The sequence below is a fragment of the Zonotrichia albicollis genome, chromosome 12 (assembly GCF_047830755.1).
Source record: "Zonotrichia albicollis isolate bZonAlb1 chromosome 12, bZonAlb1.hap1, whole genome shotgun sequence".
Taxonomy (NCBI): domain Eukaryota; kingdom Metazoa; phylum Chordata; class Aves; order Passeriformes; family Passerellidae; genus Zonotrichia; species Zonotrichia albicollis.
This window is the reverse complement of record NC_133830.1, coordinates 7,303,458-7,330,638: the sequence shown is the minus strand read 5'-3', so window position 1 is coordinate 7,330,638 and position 27,181 is coordinate 7,303,458. Positions and strand designations below refer to the sequence as shown.

General features: G+C 41.2%; 1 protein-coding gene across 1 annotated transcript in view; it reads left to right on the top strand.

Moving 5' to 3' along the window:
* PTPRG (protein tyrosine phosphatase receptor type G) overlaps positions 1 to 27,181 on the top strand; it is a 387,825-nt gene that overhangs the window by 343,893 nt on the left and 16,751 nt on the right. The window contains exons 14-16 of the mRNA XM_074550465.1: positions 4,533 to 4,624; positions 16,719 to 16,810; positions 26,521 to 26,617. Coding sequence (XP_074406566.1) covers positions 4,533 to 4,624; positions 16,719 to 16,810; positions 26,521 to 26,617 — 281 coding nt within the window. The remainder of the gene's footprint in view (positions 1 to 4,532; positions 4,625 to 16,718; positions 16,811 to 26,520; positions 26,618 to 27,181) is intronic.

The following is a 27,181-nucleotide window of genomic DNA, read 5'->3' as shown; positions in this document are numbered from 1 at the left end:
AAATACAGATTCTGCAGAGGTTCTGTCTGTGGGTGGCTGTTTCTGGATGAAGGGTGCCTGAAGGACAAGATTTGCCCTGTTCTGACAGTAGTGAATAGGCCTGCAGGACCCCAAACTGGCCATGCATTAGCAGGTAATGACCCAGGAAGAGAGCCTAAAGCTCTCAGATGCTAGTACAAAAATAAATTAATATAAATCTGGCAGGCTTTGGAGAGGGAATGCACACTGCTCCAGCCAACATCAACACCTGGGAGAAGGACAAGTGAACAAGGAGCAATGAATGTGCTGGTGGCTTCAGCATGAGGCAGGGCATGGCTCTTGGGTGTCCCCAGAATGTGAAACGTTCCCCTTTGGCTTTTCCTGTCTTCAGCCACTGCCCTGGTGGCTCCAGCCAGCCACTGCAGAGGCAATTCCTTGTTCCTCATAATCCTGGCTGCTCCTCTCCCTGCCCTGGCTGCTCCAGAGCTCACAGATCCTGCTTGTCATCACAGATCAGGGGATGCTGCCTGTGCTAGCCCCAGTATGGAGGAGTAAAGGCCAGGCAGTGCCCTTGGAGCAATTCCCAGCACTCCCATTGTCTGTGACTGAGCTGTGTCTGCATTAACTCTGAGGCACCACCTTCTAAACAAAAATGAAATGCATCCATACTTTCAGGCCATTATGTGAACTAGTTCTCCCTCTTGCTTTTAGAGCAGTATAAGGGAGAAGCTGCTTGAGCTTTTGTAACTAATAACCAAGGAAACCTGTTTGGAGTGTCAAAATCTCACAAGGCATTTTTTCTTATAGAGAAGTGAATCTGGTATTTTGCTCAGCAGAGATGCAACAAGCATTTAACCCAGTTAATCAGGACCATCCTTTGGCATATTTTTATTCTTTCATCTTAGTAATAAGGTGCTGCTGCTCTGGACTTTGCAATCTGTTAATTTGCTTTAGTAACTCACAGCCAGTATCTCTGCAAAAAGATTCTGGCCAGGGGGATGTTCTCCCTCACATTGTCTCTGCATTCCAGACCCTGCCTCTGCTGCTTCTCTGGGGAGATGCTAATCTTGCAGTGTTTTACTTCTGCATTTGGGTCCATATGTGACAACTGTGTGTCTGATCACCACAATCTCACACAGTTATTGTACCCCAGGGAAAGAGAGCCACAAAAACATATGGGGCTAGAGAAATTGGTGTGCTTCACTGCTCACGGGCATGTTTCAGAGACAGCAGACTCTTTGGTATTTCACAGAAAAGATATGGCTCCCCAAAATCTTTTAGAAGTGAGTCAAGGTTGTGATTTGTTTTTCTCAACCTGTGCTACAGAAATGCAATAATTATTCTAAAATTAGTGTTTCAGTTATTAAGATTTTAATAATCATTTATGCCATGACAAATCCCAGTTGTGCATTCACTATGGACTGCTTCTATTAGGAAAAAAGGCCCATTATTATTTTCTGCTGATAGTGTTGGTTTCCTGAGCAAATGGGCACAGATTTGCAAACACCTGGCCATGTATACACACTGGGGTTAAAAGTTACAGACTGTTGTTCTTTTGTGAAAGTAGGTGTAGATTTGCACTTTGTCTAGCCCTGCATCCACTCCCCTCTCTCCTCTCTCCAGTGGCTCGAAAATAGCAATTTCCTGCTCTCATCCTTTTCCTTTATCCAGCCCTCCCCATATACACACTCAGATTTACTGCAGCCTCTTGTAGCCTTAGCAACTGCTGCCACTTAAGGTTTGTATCTGGAGGAAAAGGTAATGGGGAGGAGAAATGCCAAGGGAAAGAAAGAAGCATCCTAAACTGGAGGAGGAGGCAAATACTGAATTGTCTGAAATGCCTCTCAGTAGCCTTGATGGCAGCTATCAGTGTTTGTTACTATAAACCAGAGGTGAGTTTCCAAAAGGCTCCACCTGGGGCCAGGTGTTGTCTTACTCAGGAAGAATGGACATTATCCAAACTGGAGTCATCTGCCTGGCACCCCAAGATGTGTTCCCTCCTGGAGCTGCACAGAGAAAAGATGCCAGAATGGGAAATAGACCCAGTAAGCAGAACTTGCTGGAAAATTCATTCAGCAAATTTGTTAAACCCACAAAAGAACTTTTAAAGATCTGAAACACATAAGGGGTCACTGGGACAGGGATGCAATGGCCTGTGTGCAGTAAGCTCAGCTGTAGAGGTTAAACTTAGAATATTTACAGCTATTATGAACAAGTGGAGGGAAAAAAAAGTTTAAGAAACATGTCTTCACATAACATGCCAGTATCCAGTATTGTAAAGTAATGAAAGTGCTGCATTGCATATGTACATTAGACAAGAGTGTGATATTTGTGACTTGAGAAAACCTTTAGTCAAAGCCTAAGGTCTTTTCAAAACAGCTGCAGAAATTCTTCCAGGACTAAAATGTAGAATTTTTAATTGCATTAATGATTGTAGCAAACTTTACTATGTGAAATATTAATTCAATGCATTGTTAATCCAACATTGTACTCAGCAGAGTTGTGCTGGGCTGGATATTCAGCTATTGCCATCATGGGCCTTAAAATATTGCACAGTGTGATTATGTGACACATTTACATGTTTTGAGGCTATTAAGAAAAAGCCATCTTATGACTGTGTATAAAAACCTTAATGCCAGCCTTTCAGAGCCTCTGAGAGTATAAAATAACAAATTAACAAAAAAATTGCTTTTCTTCAATATCATCAGCTTAAAAAAATCCTGTAAATCCCTGCATAAAGGTCTGTCTTTTTATCAAACACCTTTTTAAGGCCTTCATTACCAGGAGAAGACATTCAAGGATTTCTGTAGTATTGACTCAAGGGAAAGAGCCCCAAATACATCAAAATCAGGAACATTTTGCCTGTTTCATATTCATAGTTTCTTCTTTATGTGTGACTGATTTATTCTGCTGTGTGCCCCCAGGGTGTTCATTGTCCAAAATAAAGGCTGCCAAAAAAAAAATGAGAACAGGGAGCAAGTGGTGAGGAGGGGGGATTTAAACCCCTGGTTTTAAATGCTGAGAGACTACTGCACATCCTGCATCCTTGTGTGTAAATTCACCTTAAGGTGTTTCTAAACAAAAGTATACTCACTAAATACATTACTTCTGCAGAATGCAAGCCATCATGCCTGAAAATAGAAAGCTGCTCCCAGACAGTGACTCCATGCTGTGAAATCCACTCTCCCCTGTATTGTCTTAAGTTGTACTTGTGCTGCCACAGCTTGTGCTTGCATTACAAAACACTGTGCCTGTGCACTAGGAAGTACAGATGCATGGAAAGCAAACACCTGTGATAATTTTAGATCTTGAGAGGTTTGGTTTTCAGTGACTTTTTTTCTCCCTGGCATGTATGGATGTTGGAAACAAAGGCACCACAAATGACTTTGCTCTGACGATGGGCTCTGCATGGAGAGCACAAAGCCCGAGTTGCAGAGCAGCAAACTGCAGGAACTGCAAGGCAGCAGCCTGGAAGCCACACATGCAAATCTGTTTGAGCAAGGGAACCTGCAGCTTGACAAAGGCACAGTTCACCAGGCCCCCACAAAGTTTGCCCAGGTGTTGAGGAGCAGTCGAAGGGTGACAGTGACGGGGATCTTTCTGCACTGGGCAGCTTTTGTTTAGCGCCTCGACAGATGAGAGCAGACCCTTCTCCGCCACAATAGCTGCTCACACCAAGCAAGGCTCATTAAATATTCAGTTCCAGCCTCAAGCAGCTCATTAAGTCAGCAATGAGCAGTGACGCTGGCGTTGGAAAACCCTGCCTCAGTTAACATCACCATGCAGAGTCTCCCTGGATCTCTTGATGTTATTCCACTCAGTACCTTTTCTGTGATGACCAGCTTGTGCTCTCTGCTTTGCATTAAATACAGGTAAAAAAAGTCAGGTGGATTTAAGTTCTGCTCTTCATTATAGGCCTGTTTAGAGAGGAGTCCTGGGGCCCAAGGGAAGTGTCTATTGGATTTTTGTGTACCAGCATACGTAATACAAGTTTGCAGAAGGAGGATGAGATGAAGGTTATATGGCATTAGTGTTAAAAGGCAAACAAACAAAAAACCTTAATGTTTGAAAGATAACTTTCTTAGCAGAGCATCACGATATGAAGCAGTTACAGATGCTGTGGTGGTTGTTACACAGCAGAAACTTTTACAGTAAGAGTATTTTCCCTGGAAATTGAGTGTCCTAGGTGGATTTGGGCTTGGAATTGTATGCTGAATATGTTTCTTGTGTGCAGGATTACTTTCTGAATTATGTATTTGAAACCTGTTTTGCAGCCATTAACTTTTATTATTATAATTTCATATTCTGTAGTACTTAGCAATAATGTATAGAGGCATTTATGATGGGTGGATGTCAGATGTCAGTGAATTAGTGCACATCAGAATCTGAAATAAGAATTGTAATTGTAGAAAACAAACATATGTTTTCGTTATCAGTGTTTTCAAGTTATCTGAAAGTATGGAACAGAAATGGAGAAACAGAACATGTGCAAAGTTTTTTTAGAGAGCAGTGTTTCACACCCTAAATCTATTTTTTTCTTTTTTCTTTAACAGAAAGTGTTTTCAGACTGCTCATTTCTATGTGGAGGACAGCAGTTCCCCCCGTGTGGTCCCCAATGAAAGTATTCCCATTATACCTATTCCAGGTAAGACTGCCTTAATCTCCTGTGTTTGTGCTACTTGGAGTCTGGATTAATTACATAAAGAAGGGAAGGTTGTGCTTGTAATAAATCATGGGGTTTTGGTAGAAATTTGTTCTATCGGTGCTGCTTCATTTAATTTAATGTGTTTTGTAATGGGGCTCCGAGTGCCAATGCTGTATTTTTCCGTCGACACCTCTCCCACTTACTTTTAATAGAAATTTCAGAATAACCTTTGCAAAATGTCAAAAACATGAGTAACAAGTCTTGAAAACACTGAGGCATTGCATCCAGGGTGAAACCAGCTGCTCCAGCAGGGCAGGTTGCAGAGCAGGGATATTCAGTTCCACTGCTCTCTCGAGACTGGGGGCCTTGCCCCCTCTTTCACTGTGTGTAGAGGTGGAATCTGGGGCTCCCAGAAAGGACAGTGAGACACAGGGATAAGCAAACAATCTCAAACTCCAAAGCCATCTGTTAATTTGGTATTAATAAAGTTTCCAAAGGTCAAATTCTCCTCTCAGCTATACTGAGAGTGATGCTGGAAGCAGTGTATAGCGCAATTCTCTCTTCATGAGGCATTTCCCTGGGGAATTATTAAGTGCAGGATGCAGCTGCCATGAAGCTGTGATGACAGAGAGCAGCTTGGTGTTACCGTGGCCTTTGCAGCCGCTGCCTTGTTTGATGATGATCAGGCTCACAGGAAGAATTAAGGTACCAAAAATGTTATATTGACCTCAGTCTGTCAAAGGCTTGTGCTTGTTTCTTGAAGGTGTTTTAAGTTTCCTTGTCATATTCTATATCTGCATCATTGATCTGGGTTTCAATCTGTAGCTAATTAGGTTCATTTTACAAAAAAACATTCAGAGCCTTTTCTGAGACACTGAAGAAACTTGCTTCCTAGCAAAGTGAAAGAGTCCAGTTATATTTTCCTTTATTTTATTCAGTAGACATGTGTGACTTATTTCTAGAAAGAGTCTTTCAAAGTACCCATGGGAACTAGTAGAAAAGGTCAGCTATTACATTCCTGCAGAAAGTGTTAGGCAGTTTGCCTTGCAGTCTGATGCTGTACCACTGAAAATAAAGAAAACCTGCTATTGTCCCCTCTCCTTTCTATTGGAAACTAAAAATGCATGTCCTGGCCACCTCATGTCCTTAGCAAGAAGTCATGCTTCTCCTTCAGGGTAAAGGAGGAGACAGGTTTTAATCTTAGACCATGGGTGATTATTTTTCACAGAAATACTTAAATAGCTGGAAAACCCCATTCTTCCTACTCTGAAACCAAGAGGAACAAATTCCTGTTGGCACTGCTTATGTCAGGCAGTTCAGTGCTCCCACCATACCTGCTCTCCCTGGAGCTTGTGGGGAAGGGCAGGCTGGGCTAAGCTGGACCCTGGCACAGCATGAACCCAGGGAATTATGTCTACAAGGCACTGGAAGGAGACAAATTCTCCCTTCAGACAAAAACCTCTTTGGCCAATGTTTAGTATTTTTACTGTAATTGCGACAATTTTTTTTCTTAGATATAAGAAACCAGCAGAAAGCTCCATCTTCTCATGCTGCAGTGTGTGTTGTTGAGACAGTCGTTCTTCCCTGTTGCACAGAGATGTTTTGGGGGTCAGTCCATTAAGACTGGAGTCCATTCATATGAATTGTAGTGTAGGCTGAGGAAGTTCCATTAAAACCATGCAGGCAGCAGGTACTGTCAGGGCAGCATGTGCACCAGTGCTTCTCCAGCAGCCTTCTGGCACACAGCAGAAAGTGACTGGGAGCAGAATGAGGTATTTTGGGGACATTCCCCATGACTAGAGTAAGCCAGGCTGAGAGACCACAGCAGCTGTGTGAGGTACATGATGCTACTGTCACTGCAGGGCTCCCTGTGGTGTGCTCAGACTCAGAAATGCTCACCCCTGATAAGGGACACTGCAGATTAAGCAAATGCTGCAGGACACCTAAAGCAGGTTTGTAGTTAAAAATCTGCAAGGATTGCTGATGATCCTTAAAGGGCATCAAGAACTGGGTTTTAGAAAGAGGTTTAGTTTAGTTGGTTGCAAAAGTGAATCCAACCCTTGAATTCCCAATCTAATGACAACATTTTTGTGGATATAATGGATATAGAGAAACACCTGTATATAGACATCCAAATGAAGAGACCTTATCTGAAGTTGGATGATGCCCAGAAAACCTTAAAAGAGAATGAACTGGTGCATTTCAAGATCTTAACACTGACATTAAAGCTATTTAGGCCACCAAAAGCCAAATTCCGCTCTGTAAGTGCCTCCCTCTGTGTGTATTACCTGTACAGGGATAATAGTTAATACTTTCAGCCATGAGGCTCAAGTTAGTAGAGAAAAATTCCAGCTCTGTTGGCTTTTTCCAAATATGGGAGATGCTGCCTTGAAAGATCTGGAAGCTCTCAGAGGCATTTGCCTTGTTTGGAGCTGTAGCTGTGGGCTAGTTTCCCCCATATACCTGTTGCTACATGACAGTCTTCCCCTGACGTCAGCTGCTGCTCCCACATAGGCAGCCCACTGAAATGCCTTAAGAACATGAAATGACAAAATTCTCCTTTACACTGATGGCAACTGATGAAATGATAAGCCTCTGAACTTTTCCTCTGGAAGTTGCCGCAGGGTGTGAGAAAGTCTTACTTGCCATGTTGATACTAGAAGCAAAATGCAAGTGGCATTTTCACAGAAAGTCGCTTTTTAAAGTAAACTTGTTAGATTGTGAAACCCCATCTTTACAAGAGGAATTTCCCTAGGTCTCTGTGGGACTGTGTCTCTACCTCCTACAGCTGAGTGGACCAAGTTCCACCCTTGGTGAAGAGCAAGCAGCCACACTGATGGCAATTAGAGCAGCAGAGTGGCTGAAGGTGTCCAGCAGGTTTGCCAAGACCCATCTCAGCACACAGCGAGCTTCTGGGCAGAGGGAACTGAGTGGGTCTGGGTTGGCTGGTCCTGGCCCAGGTGTGCTTGGGAGGCAGGCACAGAGAGTTCCTGACACAGCTCAGGGTTCCAGAAGAGCACTGTGTTTCTGTGTGCCACTGCTCTGCTCCATGACGTGCTGGCACAGTCACAGGTAGTGTTTGTGTTTATTTCTGCACAATGTCCTGCTCTTGGTTATGCAAACCCTCTGTTTTCTCAGCTCTATGAGCTCTAAATCAGACTGCCAGCTACCTGCTATAGGCACACAGTGTGACTTTTCAGGTGTGACATCTAAAAAATCCTCTTGCAGAGAAATAATTTTATCCATTTTCTACTTCACTTCCCTTGGCTACATACTTAATTATTGTGCAGGAAGCCACATCACCCATAGGTGTGTACCTATCTGCAAATTCTCCCTGAGATCCAAATCATTATCCTTATTCATAATTATCTGCACTGCTTGATCTAGAGAAACACAGGACAAAGGAGTTGTCATTATCTGAGTCACCCGCTGGATATTACATCTGAGGTTTGAATCTCAACTCACATAAGCCTTGCACCTAATAGTTATGCATCTGTAATCAATGGCAGATTTCTGAAAACTCCCCTGCCATTCTGCCCAACAAAATTAATTCTCTGTAACTTCTCCCTTTGTCTCCATGCTCAGGTAATTTTAGCTACATACACATCATCTTTGCCTGGATCTCTTTTATGAAACATTTGCTCTTTGCAGGGTCTCGTTCAGCAAAGCTGCTTCTGCTTCTGTATATTTGGTCTTCCTGTTGCTGGGTCACTATCTGGTTGACTTTCTGGAGTTGATCCTTTCCAGTAGAGTCAGGAAAGTAACAACAGCAGCATCACAGCTGCAGACCTGTGAGTTTTGCAACCATGAAACCAAAATGCATCCATCCCTTAGGAGTTCACCTTTCTTGTCCTATCAAGACATGCTCCCCAAAACACTGCAGAAGTGCAGCTCTGTGCAACTTAGATGATATCAAACAGTGACATGAATAAAAATTCCACTTCTAACCTCCTCCTCACCTTTGTGTCAGAGTTTTCCTGCTCTTGGGTGGAGCATTGTTCTGGATCTTGCTGTGACTTTACTGCTCCCTTGCCCAGCCCATGGGCACAATGGGTGCTGTGGGACTTGAGGTGAGGTCAGTACAGAGGGACTTGAGGCTTCACCTGATGGGCAAGCTCAAATCTCTGTGTAGTTTTGACCACAGTCCAGGGAAGCACAGTTCACAAAGAACAAAACAGCTGGCCAATGCAGCTGATTCATTTACCATATTTTCCAGAAGTATTTCATGTCTTATATTTTCAGTATAAGTAAAATTTCTCAGAGGTGATGCCAATCATTTCAGCTGTGTCTAGAGGACAAGACTTACGAAACATTTCCTAGTTGTCGGATCATGGTATGTTCAGTTTTAGGTTTAAATGACAGCAAATTATTTTTTTAACTTGTCATGGAGTTTATTAATAATGTATTTTAACAAACTAGTGGCAGAAGCTGATGGAGAAACACTCATGGTTCTTCAAGAATGTCTCAGTATGGGTGTACAAGTCCAGGAAATAGAGGAATAGCAATGAAAAGTGCTTTGCCACCTCACACCCACCAGGGTGTGAAGGCCAGGGCACCCATGACCCTCTTTCATTCCCTCTATATCTTCATGGTTACAAGGAGTCCCATCATGAGTCCATCTTATTAATTCTTAGCTCTTCAATAACTTGAATAGTGCCTTGAACCTTTCCTGACAAATGCCAGGGGTCAGACTTGATGTGTTTTTTACAGGCTCAGCTGCTGTGTTCTGGTAGCATGCACCCTTTGACAAACTGTTTCTTTTAAGAGACAGTAATGAGCATCTCATTTGACAAGGAAACTGCAGGTTCTCAGCACAGGTATCTCACTGTTTTCTGCTAAGATGTGGCTGTCTCAAGTTGCATCCCCAGAGCTGAAGAGCAGAGCCCAGGACAGACAGTGCCAGTGCACTGAGCACAGTGAGCCTTGGGAGGAGCAGGAACTGCAGCCTTTCTCAAGGGCATGAAGCTCTTCACTGAGCACAGAGGTGGTGCTCTTCAGCTGCTTAAGACTTTATTTCTGCTCTCTGCTCCCTGTGGATTTATGTTCCAGCACCATATTGTGAATTGTACCTATCTTCAGCTTCAATTAAATTCATGAGTGCAATATGGCAAACACAGCCATCCTCTGAAGCCAGGAAAACATCAAGGTATTTTAGGGAACATCCACCTTCATTTTGCTCTGGTACCAGCCCTACTCCTGCAGTAGTACACTGTAGAATTTATGGTATTATGTCTAGTTGTGGTTCTTCTAGTGGAGGCTTCAAGGGTTGGCTACAACACAAAACAATGTGTTTTTATTGTGGCCATGTGAAATGCAGATAGATCCTTTTCTGAGAGCTGTTACACTGAGAGGCAGAGCCCTAGAGTTGGATCTTCCTGAGCTCAAATGTAAAGCTTGAGTGTTATTGAGGGCAGGACTAGGACCTGAGGATGGAACTCTGTGAGATAAAAATTGCGTTCTTAACTGGCAATACCAAATAAGATAATGTTTAATATCTGGGCTAAGGAAAAATTCACATTATTTCATTCTCTTAGACTGAAATTGGCTTTTTGCTTAAAGGCAAGAAGTGTATTGCTATTACATTTATAATTAATGATAACCTAATCTTTGTACGAGCAGATTTAAAGTGAGCTCTTATTTTGACACATATAAAATTTTATCATTAACATCTTTATATTCCTGAGTGACACATGGCTAATAGCATTGTAGTAGATTAAGTCTTGAAGCAAGAGAGATGAATGTAGCTTCAGAATTGCACAGGTGGTTTTTCATATTCTGCTTTTTCATATGTCTTCCCTTTATCAGAAGTCTGCCCTTGTGTTCATTTGACTTGATTATAACAAATAGATAGCAATTATCTTGCTGAAAAGACTCCTGTTTTTCTTTCAGCATGCCCATCTTTCCAGGACCTTCAAATGTGTTCAAAGTGCTTTCCATGCCTTTTCACTTTGAAAGGTGCTTTTTGTTAAAAATAATGCTTCATAAACACATGATTACAAAGAAGTGAGCTATAATGAGGAATAATGCCCACAGTAATCAATTCTTAATGAGTTCTTATTCATCTTAATTCATTTTAATTTATAATTTGTCTTAATTATTGAGGTCAGTGACTTCAGGAAGATGCCACCCTTAAGAGATTTTCAACAGGTATTTTGATGTCCTAGAATGAAATCTATTGCATAGTCTTTATAGTATTTATGGAGATTTGATCGCCACAGAAGGCAGACACCTTCTCAATACTGAGGCTTTTTAATGACTTTGTTTTATCATAAATTAATTATTACTAACATTATACAAATAAAGCTGTTATTATATTTCTGGAAATTTTTATACAGCAAGTAAATGCAATTAGTCAGAAAGATTAATTATTGCAATTGAAATACAATGGCTTTAGTTGCATTCTTATTCTAAATAGTTATGCAGGGAAAGCCAGTATACTGCAGAATTAAAGGCTCTGACAATATAAATTTATAATTCAACTGCATGAAATCTGAAATGGTTTGAAGAAAGCTGGGCCCTGCCCTGCTTTATGTGTGGAATCACTGGTAGAGTCCAGTATTTGGGTGACTTAGGGCAGGGGCTGGCTATTTCTGTCTGCTCAGGCATTTCAAATTCAATCTGTGCCAAAATTTGAGCAGTGTGTGAAGTTTCAAGCCCTTTTAAGTATGTGTACTTCAGAGTGGATGCTCAGTCTGTGGGTTTATATCCTTTTGTCTAAGCTGTTCTCTAGATGTGGACAATTGAGTTGATGGGAATTTTTAATAACCTCTGCTGGGGCAGAATTTTGCCCCAGGGTGTGCTATTCATCCTGGCAGTGTTCTATATGCTCAGCCACTCTTGTAGAGACAGAATATCACACTCCACATCGTTATTCCTGCTGCCATAGCTCTGGCAGCCTTCACTCTGGGATGTATTGTAGCTTATGCAATGGCTCTTAGATTCCATTTTAAGTGAAATGCATCTGAAATTTTGATGGTAGGTATTCCAGCTGCTTGCAGAATTTTTCCATCCCACCTTATAAAAAGTCAAAAACCCATGAAACTTCACTGAAGGTAGTTAATAATAAATAAAAATCTTTTTAAAAATGATTGCATTCAATGTTCTTCCTAGGAGTGGAGAGTAAGAGAGTGGAAGCTGAAGTAGCATCCCAGGGCTGAGTGTTGCTGGGAACAGAAAGGCGTTTTTTTGCTATGGATATGGGAAAGCATTTTTCATATATGTTATTTTTCAGGGAGTTAAGAGATCAAATCCAGTCCTGTTACAATCCCACTGGTGGATATTTTGGGAAGACTTTTTTGCAGAAAATGAGAACTGCAAGGATACACTGTTCATAGTGCATTCTCTATGTTCAGGATCAATGTTCCTAACCATGTCACTGGTTTAATGATTATCATAAGCCAAGTTGGGTTTGTGCTGCCTTCAGAAAGAGAAGTTTTCTGTCACTTCACTATTCTTCATCCGTATGAGTAGGATCAACCCATCTGTCCCACCAACAACTAATTCTTCCCCTTCCCCAGAAATCAAGAAATCCTTTCTTACAGCCATCAGCCAGCTTAGCAGGTGGATTCAGATCACTACTCAGCCCCCCAGGCAAGGACAGGGCAGAGGGAGAATCTCTTCATCCTGTGAAGAGCTCACTGAGGATTGATGGAGATGCTCCTGGGATGCAGAGATGGCACAGAGCATTCAGTGGCTGCTGTGGGAGCAGATGGACCAAGGCACGTGACAGCCCTGGCACATGAATCCAGGTGGCTTAGTAAATGAGAGACTGAAGTGCAGGGACTCACAAACCAACCAAATAAGCTTTCACATTAAGAATAAGGCATAAGGTGCAGGGAGTATATTGGATTTAGGAGGCTGGCTAAGGTAATAGCTGAAGAACAGAAAGCCTTTACAGACAGAACAAAAGGCATGGAGAATTTTCTTACCAAGACTATTTCATGTGTCAAACATCTGGTGTTCAGAAACACCAAAACTCCATCTAAATAAAGGTAATATGAGGAAGCACTTTGGTTTTGACCTTCTTCATTAATTCCTGACCCAAACCCATCTATTCTAATACAATGCCACTAAACTATCCGGTGAGCTCTCAGACTATAAATGAATCAAAATGAATCTGAGACCCTATTATGTGGAAATGTCATTTCTGATAGGATATCCTATTTTTCTTTGAAAATTGGCCCCTATTGCTTTAACATTACAAAGGCAGCTTATTAAGTGGGAGCTATGGGAAAATCCTTCCTGGTAGGATTACTAATTATCCAAACTTAAAATGTAACCCTGTTCCAACCTTATTGCTTCTATATGCTTTGGGCTTCTTTTGAAGGTGTCTGTCTTATAAAGGAATGTGCTAAATATTCTGCATTTGCAATTGCCATTTCTTTAAAAAGGAGGTGTTAGTGAAGGTTTTCCTCTACAGTCATTTTTTTAGACAAACATGATTTTCTTATTGGCATTGTCTCTTTGTGGCAGGAAATGAGCTGCCATGTGCTCCCCTTTGGGTTTATTTGATACTCCTCTCAGGTGTTTGACTTGGGCCAGCAAGTCAAGATGGGAACTCCACCAATATATGAAATATTTAGCACGAAAATTAAACATACCCTGCCACATGTCAGCTTTGGTAGTATCTGATTATAAAAAAAATTACTAAAATATTGTCCAAGTATACTTCTTTCTCTGTGTAACACAAAGGGTTAGTATGTTATTATGGTGCCAGATTCAGCTCATATTTCACAGTGAAGTAAATCCAGAATCACTTTATTGACACTGATAAAACAGATGGCTAAACCCAAGCTAGACAGAAATGTAATTATATCTGCAGCGTAAGAGGTGAAGGTATGTTATTAAAACACCTCCCTCTTCTCTTTGAATAATGTGTAGGTCTTTCATAATGTAAGGATTGCAGTGACAATATCAAATGTCACTCCAGCTTCTTGATGGGAAAGAGTATATAGTGCAAAAGTGAATTTGCACAGAACAATGGAGAGCTGCTAATTAGCCATTATAGGATTCTATTAATCTCTTCAATCGACTAAAAGAATTACAGTCATTGAAGTCTGTTTGCTGTAAGATGGAAAGAAGGCTTAACCAAAGCCTTTGGGCTGACTATAGCTAAAGGAAAATCAGGTTCTGTGCATCTAGCTACATCTTGGTTTTCCTGGAGAAGGTCACAGCCATCTCCAGATAACACCAGCTCAGGCCATTCCAGAGTGCTGGGTGTGTTAGCACACACTCTGCCAGAGGCCTGGCAGGCTGCCCATGGCCAAGCATGCCTGTATCCAGCTTAAGTGATTTGTGTTCCTGGGCAGGAGTTTGGAGTTGAAGGTTATGAATAGAAAATTCCAGCCCAGATTGCTTCAGCATTGTCCTTTTTCGCTGGTTGATGTGAGAGGCTCTGTCTCCTGTGCAGCTGCCTTCCTGTGGCCATCAGCTGCAGCAAGTGGCTGTGCAGGGAGGACCAGCCACATGCCACCACCCTGTGGGTTACCCACCCCCTCAGGGCTGTGCCTGTCCCTGTCACAGACCATGCTGGACCATGTTACCCCACCAGTTTGAAAGCTGGAAACCTTAAACTGTTTTTTAAGTTTCTAATGTTCACAGTCCTGATTTTAATCTTTCTGATGTGTAATAATTATATTTGCTCCAGTGTGGTTTTCCTGAGATGATGGGCACCTTCGTTTCCCTCTGACCCAGTGAACTCATATGTCAACAATACTTCCTTTTTAATTATTTAATGTCTAATTGTTACCCATGTCATAAAATATGGTGAGAAACTGCACTGGGTTAAGGCTTCTAGAGGGAGTAAGAATGAAAATGCAGAAGAGGAAAAAGGGAGGAGAAGCACTAAAGGACAGTTAACAAGAGAGAAGTGAAGTAGCAGTGGGGATAAAGGTGGAGACATACTGCCACCATGCAGTGATGATGATAAAAAGAAAAATAACCACGCTTTGCCATGGGTTTCTGGTGCAGACCCATCCTTGAAATTGGTGGGAATTCAATAGACTGGAGAGCATGTTATCCTCTAATGTATTTTTTGGCTCACAGATCACAATTAAAGTTAAATTCTGCCTTCTGCAAAATTAGCTTGGACACACCGGTCTGCTGCAGCCAATCCTTTACTTTGGTTGGTCTCAGTTGAGCTAAAACTACACACGGAAAAAATCCAAATTATAACTGTGGAGCTTCTCTTGTGGGATTAAATGTAATTGCTATCATAGCAGAAACTATTTTCAATGAAATCTAGGATGTATGGGTTACTTTTCAGAAGAGAAAATACTGTTTTACAGGTTCTTTCTGTAGATTTCTATGATTCCTATAAATCATTCTATTCAAATGTCTTGGCTGTAAAAATATTGATATAAATGCTATGAGATTATGATATTTCAGATATTATATAGAATAAATGTTACCACTTAAATATTTTTAAATGCCAGCATTTCTGCAGGCTGCAGCATTTTGCTAAGAGCATACACTTGTCAAATGTTTTGAATTCTGTATTATTCAGTAAATGAGCATGTGGTTAATTAAAGTAGCATTACTATACTGTGAGGTGACCAGATTGCAAACATATCTTTAACAATTGGCCCTTGTAAATAAAATAGAAGAGAGCTGATTAAGATCTGAAAATGTCAATAGATGCAAACAGCCACCTTAGAGCGTTACCTTATAAAATAAAAGGAGAGAAGTAATGACATGGTCAATATTAACTGCCATCAGCTGGAAAGAAATCAGATTGTCAGGGATCTATAAAATTCTTGCCAAAGTAGAACCTCATTTACACATACAGATCTTCATACCCTTTGCTAAGAAAAGCGTATGTGACAGCTTAGAGGTTTTAGCTGCCAAAGATCTTTCACTCTGAATACAGTAAATGTCACATCTATTTATTTATCGTTAAATTTTGCTAAGTATCTGTAGAAATATTTGGATTTTTTCTATCATAATGTAGATGTTTAAAAGGAAAAGAATCCAGATTATAATGCAGCTGTAGCACCAAACCATATGTCTGCTAAATGGGAGCAGAAATACACCACTGAATTACTGGGAGTAAACATAACCTAGATGCTATCTTCAGAAGAATATTAAATGGATTATATAAATACAGGGTATTGCCATAAAATCGCATGATCAGACAATAGTAGCCATCAGGCAATAGATTATTTCATATGCTGAAAGTAATCACAGTTGTATAGCAATTTGCATTTTCTAAATGCCAGACTGAAAATATTAACTGGCAAATCTTGGCAAGCACAGCTTTTCTGCCAACTGCAGTGGTGGTCATAACAATATCCAGGCCTTTTTTGGGAGCTAAATAGAGGAACAAGGCAGCCATCCCACACCCCAGCTTTATTAGAATCTGCCTGGAGTCCCAGGTGCTCAAAACAGTCTTGTTTGTCTTCAGGTTCAGTCTTCAACTTCTTTCTTGTAAGAAGACATATAAGGGTGATTTACTGATATGTTGGGTGGCACTGCACTGTGCTGTGCAAGAGCAAATGGTCAAGTGGGATATTCAATAATATTCAATGTCTGAATAATGTCTGGCATGAGAGAGAACTCAAATCAAAGTGAGTGTTGTGTTTGCCTGCTCTTTTGCTGAGAAGCAGTTTCATCAGTCCATTTGGATTCCACATTATTGTGTGAAAGGGAAAAAAGTTAATAACTTTAATAAGAAAGGCTTGTGTGTTTGCTCAGCCTGGTACAACTTACTGGGAGTAACTGTCAACTGAATTTTCACATTTGAGGTCTCTTCTGTTCTTTTTATATAATGTGAAAGGAGAGGAGGTTTCATCATCCCATCCACGGCCATCTTCAAACTGAGCGAGACCTGATTATCATTGAACTTCAATTGTTTATAAATCAGCATCCCAGGGAACAGGCTCTCAGTATTTATAATTGTAGTGCTTAGAATTGGAAATACAATGAAATGTTTACCTCAAAACTGGCCAGATTTATCAAGATTTCTTATTACTGCCTACTGAACTAGCTCTGCCCCTGGGAACTCTGATCTAAATTATATCAAGTGAAGACTTACTCTCCTCAAGTTTTATGTATGAAACAAAGAGCAACTCTGACTATATCTTTTTTTTTTCTACAGATGATATGGAAGCAATTCCAGTCAAGCAGTTTGTTAAACACATCAGTGAGCTGTATTCTAATAACCAGCATGGGTTCTCAGAAGACTTTGAGGTACGATTAATGACCCACAAATAAAATGTTGTTTTCCTAAAGTTAATTATGTTAATTAAGTATATTAATGATTGGGGACCATGTGACATCTATGTGAGGCTGTCATGTCAGGTAAATGCAGTGCTCAAATGTATCAGAAGAAACAGGATGATACCAATTTCCTACCAACTATGAGCAGCGTGAGACTGGACATTTACAGATGCTTTCTAACCACCACAGATTTGGTGCCTTTAAGGGGGAGCCCTCTTGGGTTTTTCTTGAATATGAAAAGCTGCCTGCAAGCCCCCAGGAACAACATGAAGACACAAACTGTCATTTTTAACTTGAGGGTTTTCTTGCAATTATTTTACTCTTCTTGCTGCAGAATTTGCTCCTCTTGCTCATCTGAAAAGTCATATATTCCCTGAGTGAAACATTGATTGCAATGAATAAAATAGTAGAATTTGGTCTTTGATGAAAACCCAAACTGTGAGTTAGTTCCTTGAGTTCTTGTTCATGCTCTATTCAGGCAGGAGAGACTGCTATCAAAGTCATTGATTATTTTGTTCCAGTAAAACCAAGAAGAAAGGATTTGAGGTTTTCTTGGTGGTATTTACCTAAGGTGACTATTTTTGAATTTGCATCTTGCTACCTGTGTAAAACAGATTCTGACCTATAAATATGCTGTCATTTGGAGATAATTCCAATGGAGTGAAAGTAGTTTTTTACCTCTGGGTTACCAAACCCATATTATGCAAGCATGGTAAACATCATGCAGCATAAGACAGCAGAGTCAGTCTAATCAGTCACTGGTGAACATTTGGAAATACTGAGAAACAGGAGAAGCCCTAGGAAGCCACATGGAGTTGCACTTCTGGCTTCCCCATGAGCAAAAGAAAGTGTGTTTCTGCCTGTGAACCAGAGCAGCAGCTCTGCTTGCAAACAAGGCACTGAACCCAAATAGGTGGCCTTATATCTACAGATTCTTTGCTTACTGCACTGTAAAGACAAGATTGTATTCAGGAATTGTTTTTAATGGGATCATTTAAAACGTTTATTGTTGCTGTTTGGTTACTGTCTATAAAGAGTGTCTGCTTTGTCTGATGCCAAAAAAGCGTTGTGTAAGTTAGAAACATTTTGTATTCATGAGGAAGGCAAATGTGTAAGGTGTTAAAGTGATTTAGTTCAATTGACTGCTGGCTGGATGGCTGAGCAGGAATATTGAGGCATTTAACAATGTTGATGGTATTCAGGACAAACATTTATTCTCCAGAGAGTAGAATTTGATCAGGATGATCAAATGCGACTCACTCTTCTCAATTATGTATGAATTGTGACCCCAGTGCTATTCATCACAGCTGGGTTTTACACCATTTAATTATTCAAAATAATCAACAACACATCTGTAAACTTGGTCTGGCTTTAAGCAGGCTTTGCTTCAGCTGTCACAGAATCACTGCTATTAACAAATGTTGGACACCTCTGCCTGCGTTTTAGCAAAGGAAAACACTGCTCTAATAGCCTTATTTTTCCGCTTCCTCCTGGAGTTCCCTGCTGTGAGTGCTTGCTGTGGCAGCTAGCTGGAGAGAGCTTTGGCCAATTAGGCCCATTCTGGGGAGCACAGGGTCCCCTCCAAAGGGAAGTTAAACTCCTCTGACTGCACTGCGTGCACAAAATTCTATTCTCCATGCTGGCCTAAAACTTGTAGTATCTGCTTTGAAGTCAGGATAGCTACTCCAGATTTATTTCTCCATAGCTGAGGGCTCAGCTTCCTAAATGTAGATGAAATCTCCTTTTGGAGTAAGGAGTAGCATTAGGAACAAGGTGATCTCTGTCTGGTATGAGCCACCCAGCTCCCCTTCACTGCTGGCGTTCTCGTGGGCCTGATTTGAAACCCAGGATTTTTCACGTAACCCATATGTAAAATGTTTCTCAAGTGCCCAAACTGACTCAGAGGTCAGAGCCCCAGCTTGGAGAGTGGCTGAGGGACACTGGAACCTGAGGTTACATTTATTCAGTAGCTGTTGGAGTGGCTGCAGTGCAGCTTCTCACTCATGGATCCAGTCAGATCGGTGATCCATGTGCTGGAGTTGCATCTGCCAGCTGTGGGGAAGAGTTAGCTAATGTTTTATGGAGAAATAATAAGATTCCAGCTAAAACAGAAAATCCCGGGCTGCTAGCCTTAGGTGAAAAGTACCACAGCTTTATCCTGCCTTCATGCCTGTGGAACTTTTGAAAAGAAGTGATGGATTCTGCAGTCATACAAAAAAATACAGCTTTTTACAGCTAACAGGGGAAGAAAAGAGTATGGTGAGGAGATGCTGAAATAATGAGATCAATACTGCAGAATAAATAAATCCTCCCAAAGGCAGCCACTGCATGAGATTTTGTTTAAAAAAAAAATAGAAATTGATCAAAAATCTCCTCAGAAATTTCTGTGGCAGGAGGTTTAAGGTAGAAGCTGCAAAAGGAAAGACTAAGCTAGGCACACACAAACACTACCCAATGTGGAAGGTGAACATCCTCCACTTGTTTGTTGCTAGATTTTGGTGTCACTTCCTGTGTTTTTGGCAGCATATTTAGGACTGTGTTAGGTTGGTTTTTACAGGAAGAAGATTCCCTTAAAAGTAAATTGTGTGAATACTCCCTCCTCCTCTTAAATTGAGCTGTAATTACAGCTAAATATTTTGTGAATGTGCTTAGGAAGCATTTTATGTGCAGAGGAAAAAAGGACTTTGAACTCACAAATCTTCCCTTGGAAAGTACATCTGAAATGAATCCTTATTCCCTTTGGGTAATCGTAGTGCAAGTAGCCAGCTTTATTGTCTGATGATAGCTGGGCTTTCTTGTATATAGAGAATTTTAAAGATTTCCTTTGAGTCCTGTGTATTTTCAAGTTTTGATATAAATTGGAAATACAGGACCCAATTTAGTATTGAACAACAAATAGCTTTTTAAAATAAAGATCCTGCATCAGTAGTGCTGGTCTCTGACATAACTCTTTGTATTCAGCCTTGGATTTTGTTCAGTAGTAGACTGAAAATGTTCAGGGAAGGTTTTTGCTTGCTCTCAGGTAGCTCCAGCCCTGTCTTGCTGTGGTGTACAGAATGAGGTACCAGACTTTTACAGGGGCACTGGGGCAGGGTTTCAGGGCAAGACTGAACAGAGACTGAAAGGCTTCCTGAGCCAGAGATTATATCTATTCCTTGTCTAGCCAGAGATTTTCATGGCATCATTACATTTAACAGTCTTTGATAGACCTTTCTTCCATAAATTTCTGTCTCTTGAACCCTTTTAGGCTTCTGGTGTCCAAAGCATCCCAAGGATTGGTTCCACAAGAACAGACTTCCTTTTGCTTTTAATGCATATTGAATAACTTCTCTTGGCGCCTCCTACTTTTTTTGCATTACAAAGTGCATCCTTGTTTACTCACATCATTCTGTCTGCCTTTATATTTCCCCTTAATAATCCATTTTCAAATCTGATGAAATCTAAATTATTCACTTCGTTTTTTTGGGGGAAGCCACTCCAGACTTGCAATGAATTGTCCCTTCTGTACCTTTTTATCTTCCTTTACCATAATCTTGTCAAGATGGGAAGACCTCAGCTGTACACAGCATATGGCAGGTGGTTTTAATGCAGAGTTCAGTGATGTTTTCAGTTTTCTATTACTTTTCTCCTTCCTAACATAATATTTGGTTTTTAACAACTACTGAGCACTCAGCTGACACCTCCAGAAAACTATTGAGTGTGACCCCAAGGCCTCATCACTGCATGGCAATAGCAAATTGCGAACCTGTCAGCATGTATGTATAGTTAGGGTTGTTTTTCTCCAAGTACATCACTTTGCATTTATCAACATTGAATTTCATTTGCCATTTTGTCACTCGGCCACTCAGTGCTGCGAGATTGTTCAGCTTCCTTTCACAAATAGCTTTCATTCTAATTATCCTGAATAATTTGGTATTGTAAACACCCTTTGTCTCCTCTGCAGTCCACTTATGAATAGGTGAGGTTCCTGTAAGTCCCACCAGTGTAAGTTGAACACTGGAAATTCCTGGGCAGGTGAGTCCCACCTCTACCCTGGTAGTGCACAAAGGAGAGTTTTCTTTTTGCTCCAAAACCAGAACAGGTTTTTAAGTGATATTTTCTGAGAGGCCTTTTCACACATTTTGGAAATTGATATGCTGCTCTCTTTTTGGCAGCCTGTAGACTTCTTCAGGGACCTCTCCCCAATGTGTTCAAGGCATCACTAGCTCTGCTCCTCAACTGTGGAGTCTTGCAGTTTGCCCCACAGAGAAGTCAGATATGGTGGGCTGCCAAAAACCCCTTCTGGATCTCAATTTAAAAACTAATGTCACATTTGTCATCCTCTATTCCCCTGATAGCCTGACTATATAGGACATGTGCCCTCCAAATTCCTGTATCAAAAAGAGTGTGAAGTGCCACCTCCCACAGCAGAGCTTTTCACTCCCTCCCCCTGGCCCGTTACTGGAATAACACAGTAAGTTTTTTTGAGTAATCGTGTCCTTTTGCTCTAAGAAAGGAACACTAAGCCAAGAAATCACCTTCCATCCCCAAAGCTAACTGTGAATTTTTACAGTTTAATGCAGCATTTGGATTTCTGAGATCAGGGAGTTTTACTTCCCTCCTCTGTAATTCTGGAGTGGGCTGGTCAGTGCTGCTGCAGGAGCAGTAGGAGAGGGGAATGCAATCTCTGCAGACCTCTCCTGCCTGTGGCTGTGTGAGCACAATGATTCATTGCCAATTTGGAGTCTGAACAGGCTCGCTGAACTCAGAGGCAGGCTGTCTAGCTCCCTCATCACATAAATTGAAAATATCTTTATACTCCAGTGGCACCTTCTTCTAAATGGCCTGAAATGTAAGAAAATAACATAAATCTATATTTCCAGCCATGTGGCAGGGATTTGCTAATGTTATTCTCGTGGTTGCTGCTGCTCAGGGCAGGGGTCACTGACTCTTTTTAACTGGGGACCTCAGAACGTTAGCAGTGGGCTGCATTGAAAACAGATAATGCTGCACTTTCCACACTTCTTGAGATACTGAAAACCCAGTGCAGTTATCCAGGCATCCCTTACAGATTAGACACAGCTCACACCAGGCTCATGCTTATAGCTGCATATCTATACCAAGAATTTGGCAGCAGAAAGATGCCATTTCAAAAGCATGCTGCTAGCAGGCAATACTGCATTGGGAATGCGTTATAACCTGGCCCAAAATGGCCTTAATTAGAGGTATTCTCATCCTTTGTATTGCTGTACTGGAGCCAGAGGGAAGCAGCACTGTGAAGCTGGAGGAGGAAGGATTGCTGCAGAACAGGGCCTTCCTGGAGTTCTCAATTCTTATCTCAGTGCTTCACCTACCCTGAGAAACTGGTGTTGTGAATTAAGAGATGAAGAGAAGCAGTAAAAGAAGTTCAGATATCTGGGGTTTCTATCACTGACCACAGCACCACAGCCATTCCCAAGGGTTGTGCCTGGGAGCCCCCCTTGGATGAGCTATTGGCTGGGCAATGCAAGGTTTTGGTCAGACTCTGACACCTCTGCCCCGCCATCCTTTCCTCTCTCATGCATTTTGCAGGAGTTTTTAGCTGTCTATTGATGCTTTTCCTGTGTTGAGTCCTTTTGGTTTGTTTATTTTCACCTCTTTCTAGGCTGTCCCCAAGTCACCTCTCTCTTGAGTGCTGTAGGAGAGTTTATACCAGTGCTAAATTATTGCAGAAATCTACACTGTTCCTGGGGGATATCTTCAAATACTATCTGCAGTCTCTGTTGGTATGCTGTCTTCATGTTTGCTGTGATAAAACAAACAGAAAGAGCACTACCACAGAATTCTTGTAATTTGGGATTAAAATAATAGATCAAAACTGGGGGGTGGATGCTTCCACGCTGAAAAATACCAACATTAATATCAAAACACAGCTATGGATCTTCTCAGATTTAGTTGCTCAGATTAGGATCCTTTTTTGTTGTGACTCCTCATTGCTATTCATAGGCTTTCACAGTTCAGCCCCTGCCAGGACATCAGCCTCAAGTAATTGGAAACAGCAGCAGCAGTGCTTTGTAAGGCCAAATCAAGAGACCAAGTTCCTGCTCAGCCACTGCAGCAAAAAATCCTGCTCAGAACCTTATACTGCCAGCAAGACACTGGAGCAGTTTGATTTTACACTTAAATGGAAATTCTTTGAAGTTTAGAAGAAACTAATCTGTAACTTGTTTCAGTAAGGCAATTAAAATGGGTCGTTAAACCTGGGTGTATCAAATTCCAATTAGCATTAGCATGGACAATATAATTAAAAGGTAAATTAGCCATAATAGCATAGACTAGAACACTTCTTACAGTAACTAACAGTCAATTGAAACCATGTACTTTGGTTTCTAGGGTTGTCAATGATTAAGTTGAAAGGACAGAATAAAGCCTGTATCCATTCATCCTGGGACAGTAATGTGTTCTGGGAAGTTAAACATGAGGAGCACAGTGTGCAAGCCAGCCATCATTAAAATCAGTGGAGGAGACTAAGCAGGATTAAGGAAAGCCAAAGGAAATATTCTAGAGATGAAAAGTTTATGGATGAATTATGAACATGGTGATACAAACACTATGGGTCTTACTCCAAGGTGCCAGTAAGAGTTTTGTGCCTGCTGGGAGAGGACTTTATTTAGGCTGAGGGGCAGTGAGCAGCCCTGATCTGGTGACCTGCCTGCAAACGTGGGTTTTAGTAGTAATGCAATCATGGTGATGTTTTTAGTGGAACTGAAGGACTTGGTAGCCAGTAAGGTTTAGAAATCTCAGGGTGTTCATTGCATAAGCAACAGAAAATGCTGGGAAAGTAAATATGTGATATACATAAATGTGGTAAAATGGCATCATTAAGAAGGGGACTTTTGGAGACTTTCTCCAGGGTGTTATTTATTAACTGGGGTGTCCTCTCTGCCAAGGGGTAAATAATACTCTGGACAGAGGCACAGATAACAGACTGCAACTAGTCTTGTCTCCTTGCAGCTTTTGTGCACTGATGAAAGGCAGGCACCTCAGCTTTAATAACAGAGGAAACAGAAGTTATGCCTTACTGGCTGCTGGGGGGAGCCTGTGCTTTAGTAATTTGCTGTTAGGATTGGGAGAGATGAGCCTTGGAGGGTAGGAGAGTGTGGATACCCACCCTCTGCTCTCAGCCCCATCTGGGTCCTGGCACAGGCCAGGCTGGGGCTGGAGGATGTGCTCAGTCCCCTTCTCATTGACAGCTGCAGTGTCCCAAAGCCTTGGCTGTGTCCTGGGCTGGAGGGGAGGGCTGAACACTTTAAAAAGACAAAAACAGCTGAGATATATTGGCAAGGGGGAAGCTTTTCTGTAAAAGTCTCCTTTTGCTATGCTTCTGCATTGTGTAGATATAGGAATCCACCATTCCAACAGCTTTCCAGAGTATTAAAACCATTTAGAATGCTGTGTGTTAAGAAAAGCCATTTTCAGATCATCAGCTCTCACAGCATCAGACCTCCTTTTCCACTGCTGTGTTTTTCACCATCTTAGCTTAATCTTCCTCTTCTATTAACGTTATATTGGCCAGCTGGGAACATGTACAGCTGAGGAAACAGTCACCATCAACATAAAAAGGTTAATTAAAATGATTAACCTCCCCAACAATTCCCTTATGGAAAAATCCTATAGAATTTAATAGAAAATGATACATTTACTATGTAGTATTTAAACTGTCAGAGAAAATTCCTTAGCAGGGAGGTAATTCCCTATTAAATTCTATAACTTCTCAGAGTATTCTCCACAGAATCTTATTGGATTAATCTGCATTAAATTCTACAGCATTTGGCATAAATTTTTCAATGCCAATAACTTCTAAAAAGAATTTTATAGTGATGCAGGGATGTAGGGTTTGATGTGAGGTTTTTTAGAAGCAGGCAGGGTATTTTTTAGGAGTGACCACTAACAGTACAGCAGTGATGTTGTATGATTTCTAAATGAAAATATAGTTAAAACAAAATGACATTAAATCAACCTAACATGTAAATATCGCTGCTCTTCCAGCCATGACTTAGGCTGAACTGATCCTGCCTATTGTGTTATCTGAAATCCCTTGCTTACTGGAGCTGACAGGCAGAATTAGGGGAAGAGCACACTTTAATATGGGATTTTTTTATTTGATAGAAGTGGAACTATGAAAATTCCATTAGGGCCAGCTGAGAGTTTTGCTTGATTCGTCTTTGTCTTTGCTCAGCTCATCTCCTTGAGCACAGTATGTTTCTCCCTGTGGAGGGTTGGGAAGAGAGAGAGAAGCAATTGTTATTTGAGAGTGTCACATGGATATAAAAGCTATAAAACGTACAAGGTTTTAGTATACTTTGCACTTTTAAAATGTAAATGTTGGGGAAGATATCAAAATTGCTATGCAAGTCCTTGGTGAAATGTCTGCATAATGCTGAACTCCTACATCTGCTGTTTGTATAGCATTTCTTGTGATAATTTTTCTCTGTCACTTAGCTCGTGATCTTTGTAGCAGCTGTGAGCTCCTAATGACTTTGCCTCTTAGGTTCTATACTGTTATTTTTAAAGTCTGAAGTACAAAGTAATTTGGCACTTCCTCACATATCCTGGGGGGAAATTGGTTCTGTTTGGTGCAATTTCTGAGAGTCACAAAAGATTTGAATAAATATAATTTCTTCCATAACTTCATAAACTTCAAATTTTAATATTTTTTAAATATCTCGTTAAATGAAGAATATTTATGGTAGTAATAATATTTATGCTAGTGATAATATTTATGCTAGTGATAAATCATTTTCAGGAGGATTGTGGTTAAACAGATACTAAAAAGGTGTGTCTTGGAACTGAAAAGACTCCTGAGTGATTCAGTTTGTAGGGCAGTCTCTGAAGGGTGTAGCTCTCTAGGGGAGTGGCTGCTTCACTTTGGAGTAAAAGAAAAGACCTTCCATTGCCCCATTTCAACAGCTCTGTATTCTGTTGTTGAACAGAGCGAGGGGTGAGTTAAGAACTTAAAAATTCTAAGGGAATTGGGTATTTAACCTACAGCCCCAGCTAGACAGACATCTGCATTTCTGGCTTCATGAGCACCCTGGTCTCTCTCTGCTTTGTAAATGTACATGGGTGCAACCTTCTCTTCACTGGATCAGGGCTGTTAATCAGCATCCAGGCAGTGGTATTTAAAGCCCTCATTGTTATCTTCTGAGATCTCTTTTATTTATGTTTTACAAAAGGCATCTCTCTGCAGAGAACTACCAAAAGGTCAGTGCCAAACTTAAATGTCAGAAACCCCATTTTGAGAGGTTATAAGCAGATAAGTTGTCCAGCCATCAAAAGTCTTCTGTTGAAATGTTTTTTGTTCTTAGTTTGTTACACTGCACTGCATCTGAGGGACCTTATCTCAGCTCCCCAAGGAGGGACAGAGTGGGGCATGGCAGGAGATGCAGAAGTGATGGGCTGGTGGTCAGAGGGGACAGCTGGGTGCTCAGGTGCTCTCAGGGTCCTCGTCTGTCCCCAAGCCTGTGAGTGTGACCAGGGACAGCTGACATGGCTCAGTGTGACACCACAACATACAGGACAATACTGAAAGACTCTGTGTTTAACCCAGCAACTAAAATACTGATACTTTGGACATGGTTTCCATGAGCTGTTGCAAAAGGATGCAAAACTCAAGGTTTTTGGACTGACAAATTTCCCATGTGAATTATCTTTGTGCCTAGGAAGTGCAGCGCTGTACGGCTGACATGAACATCACTGCCGAGCATTCCAACCACCCCGACAACAAGCACAAGAACAGATACATCAACATCCTGGCCTGTAAGTAAGCACTGGCCTAAGCACAATGAATAACCCAAAAGGGCACTCTCCTGCTGCAGTGTGTGTGTGACTGGGACAGCCAGGTGACCCAGGGTACATCATTACCCAGGGTGTAATAAATATGTGAAAGTGTGCCTGGGAGATCCTTTCCCCCTTAAAGGCAGTGAACATTTTGACTTCTCCAGGGCCAGGATTTCACTCCAGCTTTTGTTTTGAAATGTTTCACAGCTTGAATGTCCAAGCATAGCTGTAGAAGTTTGGTATAAAATTTTGCAGAGGAATAACTGGGATAAATGGATGATCAGAGCTCTCCTGCCTGCTAATGCCTGAAAACTGGCCTAGGGGAAGTGCATGGAGGAGCAAAGAGTTTTACTGATGATTCCTGGGATTACCTTACAGTCCCAAAGGTGCTAAATCTTACAGAGTGTATCTGCTGTATTTCAAACTGCTTTAGCTCTGTGTAGGATTTGGACAAATAGTGATATTTGTAGCACAGAGCAGGCTTTGCCTGTATCCCTCTGAGAACTGCAAATCTGGACTCTGCTCTAGAATGCAAATTCTGGG